This window comes from Psammomys obesus, unplaced genomic scaffold (assembly GCF_907164565.1).
Source record: "Psammomys obesus unplaced genomic scaffold, mPsaObe1.curated_primary_1811, whole genome shotgun sequence".
NCBI classification, from domain to species: Eukaryota; Metazoa; Chordata; class Mammalia; order Rodentia; family Muridae; genus Psammomys; species Psammomys obesus.
In genome coordinates, this window is record NW_026589732.1 from 1410225 (window position 1) to 1419687 (window position 9463).

General features: G+C 45.9%; 1 protein-coding gene across 3 annotated transcripts in view; it reads right to left on the bottom strand.

The window, feature by feature from the left end:
* The window catches only part of Zbtb5 (zinc finger and BTB domain containing 5), a 28926-nt gene extending 21762 nt beyond the window's left edge, over positions 1-7164 (bottom strand). Inside the window, exon 1 of one of the 3 annotated variants that reach the window (XM_055605291.1) lies at positions 7041-7164. Coding sequence is in view for 1 of the 3 variants with exons in the window: in XM_055605289.1 (XP_055461264.1) it covers positions 6618-6622 (5 nt within the window). In the remaining 2 variants the exon portion in view is untranslated. Of the gene's footprint in view, positions 1-5727; positions 7007-7040 lie in introns of those variants that run through there. The other 2 variants (XM_055605289.1, XM_055605290.1) reach the window with 2 other exon arrangements.
* Positions 7165-9463: the final 2299 nt, after the last annotated feature.

The window sequence follows — 9463 nt, forward strand, 5'->3', positions numbered from 1 at the left end:
TTTTTTTTTTTTTTTTTTTTTTTAACTTATCAGTGTGTGAGAAAGTAAGCCTCCTACATGAGCCTATGTAGACTAGGGGGACAACTCCTGGAGCCAGTGCTCTCCTCCTTCCATGGGCGGGTTTCAGGGATGGAATTCAGTTCACCAGGTTTGCATAGCAATCACTTTCTTCCCACAGCACTGGCCAGAGACTAGACATGACTCCTACTCAGGCCCAGTGGTGTCATGGAACCACTCTGATTGGACAACAGAGCAGAAGCAGTGAGGGCTGCAGCTATGTGCACTTCCTGCATGCATGCTTAACCCCAGATACTAGACCTGCCAGCATGACTGATGTCATCATCTCTCCAGCTCTGCTGGCAGTAATGTCTTGGAAACTAGACATAACAGAGCTATCAAACAGAAACCCATCACCAACTAAAGGTGAGTCAGCTCATGTCAGAAGCTTTTATCAGCATTTTGCCACCTTGTTTTCCAGAATCCTTGGGGTAAACTGACCTGAAACTTCAAAATTGAGTTTGAGTGAAAAAAAAAGTCATCAGTTCCCTAGTTACATAGCTAACACAAACTCAACTTTTTCTCCTGAAACAGCTTACTGAGAACAGGCACTGTTTTCTGCAACTCCATAACACCTGACAAGTAATACAATGACAAATGATTTGTGAATGAACTTCAGCTACATCTAGATGAGATAAACAGCATGACTACTCAATAATCAGCTTTCTGAGCTCAACAACAAACTCTAAAATTAGCCAAAATAGAAAATGTTTCCAAACATGCAAAATGAAAACCAAAGCCTTTGTGTGAAAGACTTTCCAGGAAAGTCCCTCAACCCCTCAATCCTTTGCTTTAAATAAAACATAGGTGTTTTTTATTCCCTGATTAAGATGGGCAACAGCACTCTAGAATGAGGGCAAGGGGTAGCTGCCTGAGGTACCTTGACAGTTGCACCGTGAGACACTGACCCACCAAGAAATAGAGGAGCATGGAGCGTGTTGTGGAGGGTTATGAAGCACATGGAGGCACACACACATCCGGTACAGAAATCTACCCATCTAATGTTCTGTCTGTGTTTGCATGTTCAAGTGAGTTCATGTGTGTATGGGGTCAGAGGTCAACCTAGGGTTTTACTCCTCAGTCACTTGTTTTATGAGACAGGTCTCTCACTTGGCAGGAGCTCAGAATTAGGCTGTGCTGGCTCACAGTGACCCTGCTGTCTCCACCCCTGCAGTGCTGTTGTACTAGCTTCTGTTCTTAATGTGAGGTGGGATTAAGTCCCAGCCTGCATGGCAATCACCTTAAAGGCTGAGCTATCTCCCTTGTACCACCTAATGGTTTTTTTCAGTGTTTAATGTGTTCAAGATAAAATGCTGTGGGACATAGATCTATACAGTAGAGTGTCCACAGTCACAGGAGTTTAGTGGAAGTGAGGCACACTGCAGTGTTTTACACTGTGGAAAGCGGTGTGTGTTACAGTGACAGGTGAAACTGGAGAACACAGAGCTCATCTCCAATTTCTCACAACACTGACAATGAAGCTAGGGATTGGTATGAATTTGTATAATCAGATACAAGTATATTACCTTAAAAATTAAGAACAAATGTTCGATTCCCAGCACCCACAGAACCAAAATTGTTTTCATCTCCAAATCCAAGCGACCCAACACCTTTCTGGACTCCTCATACCTGCAGTACATAGACATACATCCAGGCAAAACAGCCACACATATAAAATAAAAATAAATAAGTCTAAACTATTACTACGAACAAGAAGTAGGGGCTTGAGAGATGGTTCAGTGATTACCAGAACTTGTTGCTCTTCTAGAGGACCTGGGTTCAATTCTAGCACCCACATGGTGGCTCACAATCACCTGTAAATCCAATCCCAGGGGGATCCAACTTCCTCCCTCCTTAGGCACTGCTTTAAAGTGGTGCACAAACAAGCAGGCAAAACATCCATACATGTAAAATACAAATAATTAGGTGAAAAATAATTATCAGTTAAAAGTAAAGTACATGCAGCATCGAGCACCTGGAATCCCAGCACTCAGCAGGTGGAGGCAGGAAGATAAGAAGTTAAAGGTCAGTCCCCATACAGAGGCCAGCCTGGACTACAAGTGACTCTGTCTCAGAATGGGCATGGAGGAGGCAAGATGGTTCAGCAGGTAAAAGCGCTTGATGTGCAAGCTGTACAACCACAGTTCAATTCCTGGAACCCAAGTGAAGGTGGGAGAACAGATCCCCGAAAACTGGCTTCTGACCTCCACCTGCAATTGGTGTGCACATGTACACACAAATAGCTTTCATTGCATTTCATTCCTAACAGAGAAACTTATTCCTTGCTGGACACCATGGCCTCTACCTGTAATTCAAGTACTTCCAAGACAGGCAGGAAGCCTTAAACCAGCCTGATCTACACAGCAAGTTCTAGGCTACCCAGAGCTACAGAGGGAGACCTTGTCTCTTAAGGAAAGAGAAAGCAAAGAAGGAAATTTTGTTTTGTTTTTCGAGACAAGGTTTCTGTGTGTAGACTGGCTGTCCTGGCACTCACACTGTACACCAGGCTGGATTAAACTCAGAGATTGCCTGCCTCTGTCTGAGTGCTGGAATTAAAGGTGTGCATCACTATGCCTGGCTGGAATATTATTTCTTAAAGGTGGAGAGGAATTTTCTTAAGAAGAAAGCAATGCGTAAGTACTGGGGACACTGATATTTATAGTGCTGATAAACAGCCTGTTCACTGGCTTAACAGATTCCATTCTGTCTCTAACTCTTGTCCTCCTGAGTTCCTGTTCTGCAGTTACCTTGGATTCTAAGAATAATATGACAGACCAAAAAAAAAAAAAAAATCATCTTTAGAACAGGGAAATGGAACTAACCCCATCAATGCTAACCATGGCAGAAAAAGATTTCCCCTTGATGAGATCAGCCCCAAATGGGAGCCAATTACCCCAAGGCAGACATCTCAGGGGAAGCAGACTGTGCCCCTCAGATGATGGTGGGGCAGCAGCGTCTCTAGCATCACTTCTAAGAATCAGAACAAAGACAGTCGGCAGTCAGACCAAGAGCACCTGCTCTGTCAGCTGTGCAAACCTTCAGTCTCTGCCTGTTTCCCTTTCCTACAAAATCTCAAGTTTTTTGTCAGCTGATACAAGACAGACCCAAGATGACTGAACCTGTTAGCCGTCCCCGATGTGATCACACTGATTAAAGCTGCTTTTCCCACCCTTCACCAGTGCTCTGTTTGCTTGGCATGTTGGTCAGGTGGCTCAGACTAGCCCACTGGGACTCTTAGAGGATTTTTGCCCTAAAGCTCTGGTAATAGTCTCTTACCAGTAGACTAGACAGAAAAGAAATTAATTTCTTATATCAAGTTTGCTTTCAAAGCAGTATGAGTCACTTAAAAATTTACAGTGTTCAGTACCTGACCATGCTGAGCTGCTCTGACCTTCTATTTCAACACACAATATGATGCATGTTGTTGTACGAGACATGTTTAGGGTTTATGCAAATGTGTGTGTATGTGAGAAAGAGAGACAGAGAGACAGACAGAGTGAGAGGTATTGAGTAGAGGCACTAGCAGGTTTTGTTTTCCTTGTCACCCTCCCTCGACCTCCCTGTAGTGGAGACTAAAACAAGATTACAAAAGTTGAACACCTCACAATTTTAGAGAAGGAGGATGGTTGAGCTGATTTTAAGTAATGATGGAATAATTAAGACATACTGAAAAATCAATTATACCATGTTAACAATACCATATTCAGGAGAAAACAGGAAGCAATTCACTCTACTCATTTTAAATTTAAGAAGTTGACTATAAAGGATTTGTAAACCCATTTATTGAGTATGAGAAGTAACAGATTATCATGTATAAATTTCCAAAAAGCACACCACCATTTAATCATTCATTAAAGTTTGTGAAACAGTTTGTTAGTTTCCATTTATATCAGGAAGAACCCACTCCTAATACACCCTTCTTAGGAACAAACTTCCTCAAGAACACAAAGGCAAATTTGTAAAACTCACAGATTACAATTATAATGAACTAATTGAGGACAGGTCTTTTAATTACACCACATTTTATTAAGACTAAAATGCCAGTAGTTATAAACTGCATAATTTTGTGTAACACACACACACAAAAGAACAAAAGAAAGCTGTCAATTTTTTTTTGTTTGTTTTTGAAACAGGGTCTCCTGCCCCAGCATCCGTAGCTGGAATTAAAGGTGTAAGCCACCACAGGTGACTAAACATTACCAACTAAGCTATAACAGGCTTACTTATGCCATCCTATCTTCAAAGAAAGTAAAATGTAATAAAACTAGTTTTAGAACTAGAGAGATGGCTCAGCAGTTAATATCACTGACTGCTCTTCCAGAGGGCCCAGGTTCAATTCCCAGCACCCACCTGGCAGCTCATGACTCCAGTTTCAGGGACCCTACAGTCCTTCACACAGACATACATGCAGGCAAAACACCAATGTCCATAAAATATAAATAAATACTTTTGTAAAAAATAGTTTTAGAACTGAGGAACTACTGGAACCATACCATAATATTTTAGGAGATCAAATTTATCTACAGATAAAATAAGCTTGACTACTAAGAATCTACCATCTCTTCAGTTACAATCAAGTCAGTACTCAAACATAGTTCCAATCTGTTTAGGCCAACAACAAAAGCTTTTGAAAAAAATTCCCTTATTTTTATCTTATACGTACAGGTGTTTTGCCTGCAAGTATGTCTGTGCACCATGTGCATGAGGAGGAGCCCAGAGAGGGTGTTAGATCCCTTGGGACTGCAATTACAAAGGTGAGCCACCCTGTGGGTGCTGGGATCAAACTCTCAGTCTTCTAGAAGAGCAGGCAGTGTTTTTAACCACTGAACCATCCCTCCAGTTCCCATGGTAAAAATGTTTTAGCAAAGAGAATCATAAATAAAGTCAAAGACACCCCCAGGAAACTGAAGAGAGTAGTCTTCTCAGAAACACCTGAACATCTCAGAAGCTCACTTTGGTCAGACAGAAGGTGCAGTGAACTGTTGTATTCCATCCCACCTGTCACGCAGAAGTCAGCAGACAACATCCCTGTTAATACAGGGCAAGTACAGTACGAGAGCATGTGTTCAAAACTGACAGATCGAAACCGTATTCACAGTCAATTCACATTTTGAAAAATTTGTTGAGATTGAAAGTTGACCTGGAAGTTGCATTTTGGATCCCCCCCCCCCCTTTCTTAGGAACACTGGAGAAGACTCAAGAGTTTGTTGGACCCACTGAACTTTTTGTCACTGTCACTGAACTCGGGGTATTTTTACACTTCTGGTGTTATATAATTAATGCTGTGAGCTTTAAAAACTAAAACGTGTATTTTTCTGTCCAAACATTTTTTTGTTGTTGTTATTCTTAGACTTGGATAGTATGGATTGTCCCTTGTGAATACACTGAGCCCTAAAATTAGGGAAATGCCCCATCTTATAAAACGCTTTCCTCCAAAATCTCATTACTCACCAATTCAGCAAAATTCTGCTGGAGAAACATTAACTACTTAGATTAAAAATGCCAGCACCCTCAGCAGACAGAAAGGTTGGTTTTCACACAACCTTTTTTGGCGGGGGGAACGGGGAGTGGAAAACAAATCTTCAGAAAACACACTGCTCAAAAAGTCCTAGTCCATTTATTTAGCAAAACCCAAGAGCCCAGAATGAATCCTCAATCTGTTAACCTTACCTGGCAGGTCACCAAGGCTGCAGGAGCGGCCAGGTCTGTCTGTCTGTCTTCCCAAGCTTGCTGAGATTTCCAGAAGTGTTAAATCCAACAGTGGAAGGCCTTCCTTTAGCTTAGAGACTTTACTCTAAAACTCTCTTCTTTGCCCATCTGTCCTGTCGCCTAGCCAGCAAGCCTTTAGCTTACTGCCAACCACAAGACTTTTTGGCAAATGAAAACAAAAACCTCTAGTAAAACAAGGAAGTGCTCGGTCCACTCTTAAAATCCATGTAAAGCACATGTCATACAAAGACAAATCACCAACGAGTAAGGCACAGTGTTCTCTTCAAGCTCTAAAAATCGAAAGGTTTGTAAGGTCTTACTGCAACTCAACAGTACAAGAACACATTTTGGAAATATTTTTCTTTCAATCGTTGAAAGTGATGAGTCTGTTTTATCAATTTAAAGTACCCAGACTCAGCACACTACTGAAGTAATTAAGACCTCGCTGAGTCTTCGACCTAAAAATTTTCCTCCAAATAACCTAAATGTGGCTCCTACAGTATCCTCCACGATGCTAGCCCGACGTCGGCTGACCTTATTAGGCGGCACTTTAGAGAACGAAACAAAACAAAAACAATTCGAAGCAAAAGCCCTTAACCCGCTGCTTTATTACTGTTGTTTATGTGCAAAGCAGTCGGTCCTCCAGGGGAAGACGGGACGGCTGGCTCTTAGCCCCGCATCCCACAGCTCCTCGCAAGAAGCCTGGAAGAAGCGGGCATTCAATAAATGCCTACTAAACACTTTTGTCTAACAAGTTAGGGCATTCCCAAACGCTGACTCCACCCCTGCTGCCGGCCAGGAGGCTGGCTCCCGAATCCTGACCGCTTATGGCCTTGGTCTGATGGACAAACCTCATCGTTCAGAGGGACCCAGGACAGGGGTACGAGATCCACTCGCCTCCACCCCGAAGGGCAGCCACTCCTCGGCTCATCCCGCTAGGATGCAAATCCAGAGCCGGTTCCCACAGCATCCCAGGAGGCTCCATCTCCAAAGGGAGATTTGCAGGACACCAGCTCCTGCCCCACCCCGCACAGACAGCCGGGCGTAGGGGTGGGGGGACGGACACAAGGGACGCCTGCGCACAAGAACTCCGTTCCCACCCGCCTGGCCCCAGAAGCGAAGGGTAACAATACCCCTCGGCAGCCAGACAGGGTGGACCGGCGACACCGGTACGTGTCTGCGCGCTCCGCGAGGCCCCCGCGCGCTCCCGGGGCTCCACCGCCCGCACGTGAGCGCGCGCGCCAAGGCCACTCCAGCTGATAGGGTCGCCTCACCTGGGTCGGGCTCCGCCCCCCTTCTCCTCGCAGAAGGAGGCGGTGACCCTCCTCTGCTCGGACCGACCCTGCGGAAGGAGGCGGGAAGGTCCAGACTTAGCCTCCCCGGCTGTGACTTCCGCCCGCTCCGCCCCCCGCGCGCCCCGCCTCTCGCTCCCGGCCCCTTCAGCCCGTTCGCGCGGTTCTTTGAGAACCCGGCAGCTGTCCGCAGTAAACGGATGTGAGGTTGCATGTCTCCGCCCCATAAACCCCCACTGGCCAATCAGCAGGGAGGAGGGCGGGGCCACGGCAGGAGAGGCGTCCTGAAGAGCTGACCAATCCGCGGGCCCAGGAACCCGGTTGTGTTTACCATCACAGTGTCCGTGAGCGCTCTGGCCAATCACGGCCTGCCTTACAGCATGTAAACCTGTTCGCAAAAGACTTTCCAAGGCGGGACCTGTCGCTAAGCAACGCCGGGTTTGGGCTGTAGAAAAGGGACTTTGTTTCGCATCCAATCCAAACTCGCCATGGATAAAGAAAGCGTCTAGGTGAGCCAATCGCAATGGCTACTGCCATCCCTCTGTCCCTCCATTGGCCGGTGCTGACGGCTTTCCCACCCTGGTCCGGGGCGGTGACCCCGAGCGCACCGGGGCCTCCTCTCGCAGCGGGATGGAGGTTCCTCCCAACTTGTAGAGATCTGGGAAAGGAGGAAAAACGAAGCCCCAAGAAGCTGTTTGAATCTAATGGGACCCAGAAGCGAGCTCTACAATAAGTAGGACATGGCCGCTGGGCGGGTCGCCGCCCGCGCCGCGTCTCGGTGGCACGGACGTCCCACCGTAGCGACGGGCGGGGTCCCAGCCCGACGCTTGCCTCTCCGCGGCGTGGGCTCCACAGCGGCCACCACCTAAAAACCGCAAGGCCCACTCCTCCCTGTCGGGTCACTGCCCTCAGGAGGCGACACGCAGGCTTCCGAAGGCACCTTCAGAACCTTGCAGTGCGCCTCTGGCGAGTCCCTCCCGACGTTACCGTCTGAAAGCGGCGGCCCGGCCTTGATGAAGCGTGATGGTCAATCCTTGACATTTTATAGTTCCCGTACCTGACACCATCGAGCAGTAAAATCAAGATGTGTGTTCTACATTGCTTTTCTGCTGCTTGGGTGGAGCACTACTAACCAAAGCAGTTGGGAAGAGGAAAGGGTTTATTTAGCTTACATTCCTAGATCACCGTCATTTCGGGAAGTCAAAGAAAGAACTCAAGTAGAAATCATGGACCGCTGCCTCCTGGCTTAGGCTCAGCTGTCTGGGACCAGCTCAGGCTACGGCCAGGACCCGCAGAGAAGATAAGGAGTCGGGAAAGGAGGAGTGAGTTAGGCACAGGGAGTGGGGCGAGATTTATATTCTGACTGGCAGTCAGACTGCTTCTTTATTTATTCAGAACTCAGTCGGCAGGGATAGATGCATGTAGTTTCAAAACACAGAGCAGATCATTTTTGTCCGCAGACATGAGTCTTAACTTTTTCTTGGTCCTAAGTTTAGTTTTTACAATCATTTTTCCTCACTGACCCCGCAACCCAACTTTTAACAATCTTGTGGTTTTAAGGGCATGACAACCTGTTCTTAGGCTCGTAGTTCTTGTGGTTTCAAGGGCACTAGACAGAAAATCTCCAAGCCAGCCTAGGCAGATTGTCATGTCCCAAGCAGTGTTATTATCAACTTTTAATAGTCAGAGTGCTAATTGTCATTAGGCCCAAGAAGACTCTTCAGGCCAGAGTTGCTGCAGTTGTTACTCAATTTCGACCACAATACTGTTCATGTTTTATATATTTGTAGAATTTATATGTCTAATCTTGTTATTCTTTTCATCCTTGGTCATATAACACCACAGTGGCCCTGTATGAGTTAACTTTATCTAAGAAAGGGAGGTCTTAACACTTTATTCTTTTGGCATTTATCCACACCATTCTTTGTCCATCGGTAGTAGGAAGAGGCTTTTAATTTTATCTGCTGCCAACTTCTCTAGCCCACCAAATATGGTCTACTTTTTCAAGTTTCCTTTTTCTGATTATCTTGTTCCTGAGTAATTGCAGGGGCAGATGTGTCAAGAGTATCTTTGAGTCAGAGCCTCATAAGGGGGTCTCTGGTGTCTTTGAGTCACAACCTCCAGGGTCTAAGGAAGACCTTAGGGCCAGATCAGGATATCTCCCTAAAAGTGTGAGGGTGATAATGCTTAGGAAGCTTAGAAGCAGTATTCCTGGGAGGAGGCATAAATGATTCATAAGAAATTTTCCATCAACCCAATATCCTCAAGTTGTACAAATAATAAAAGCCCCCCCCCCCCAGCATTTGACAAGTGGAGATCAAGGCCAAAAAGTGGGAGACCACATGACAGGGATTGCATCATTGGGCTCACTGGGCTCAGCTTTGCTGGATCTTTGCCAAGCAGCT